General features: G+C 58.4%; 1 protein-coding gene across 1 annotated transcript in view; it reads right to left on the minus strand.

The window, feature by feature from the left end:
• Nucleotides 1-615, minus strand: part of LOC103387995 (POU domain, class 2, transcription factor 2) — a 32,092-nt gene that overhangs the window by 845 nt on the left and 30,632 nt on the right. Inside the window, exons 12-13 of the mRNA XM_025061454.1 lie at nt 316-513; nt 16-214 (exon numbers count right to left, since the gene is read on the minus strand). Coding sequence (XP_024917222.1) covers nt 16-214; nt 316-513 — 397 coding nt within the window. The remainder of the gene's footprint in view (nt 1-15; nt 215-315; nt 514-615) is intronic.

The following is a 615-nucleotide window of genomic DNA, read 5'->3' on the forward strand; positions in this document are numbered from 1 at the left end:
GGAGGTGGAGGGCGCTGTGGCGGGGAGTGGCTGGACTGGCCGTGCTCCGGGGAGGAGGGGTCACCGGTGAAGGCGTGGAGCTGATGGAGGGGTGAGTAGAGCTGATGGAGGGGTGAGTAGAGGAGAGGCTGGAAGTCGGGGGACAGATGGAGGACAAGGTAGTCACTGTTGTGCTGCTGAGACTGGTTACTGCCTGGGACAGCTGGTTGGACATCTGTCAGAGAGGGGGACAGACAGTGGTGAGGACACACCGTGAAGACACCTGATCGTCACACCTGGTCCTCAGCGTCACCAGGTGATAAACTGTATATTTACCATGTGAGGGCTGTAGCAGGGAGGTTTGTGCGCTGGTTGGGCAGTCGGGGGCTGGCTGGTCAGGGGGGGTGTGGCGCTGCTCGGGTTGATCCGCTTCTCTTTCTGCCGACGGTTGCAGAACCAGACCCGAATGACTTCCTTCTCCATGTTAAGCTGCTCTGCAATCAGTAGGATCTCCTCTGAGGTAGGCTTCTGGTTCTGAACCACAGGAGGGAAAAGTCACATGAAGACAAACAGGAGCTACGACAGGAGCTACGACAGGAGCTACGACAGGAGCTACGACAGGAGCTACGACCTACG

The sequence above is a fragment of the Cynoglossus semilaevis genome, chromosome 13, assembly GCF_000523025.1.
Source record: "Cynoglossus semilaevis isolate Cse_v1.0 chromosome 13, Cse_v1.0, whole genome shotgun sequence".
NCBI lineage: Eukaryota > Metazoa > Chordata > Actinopteri > Pleuronectiformes > Cynoglossidae > Cynoglossus > Cynoglossus semilaevis.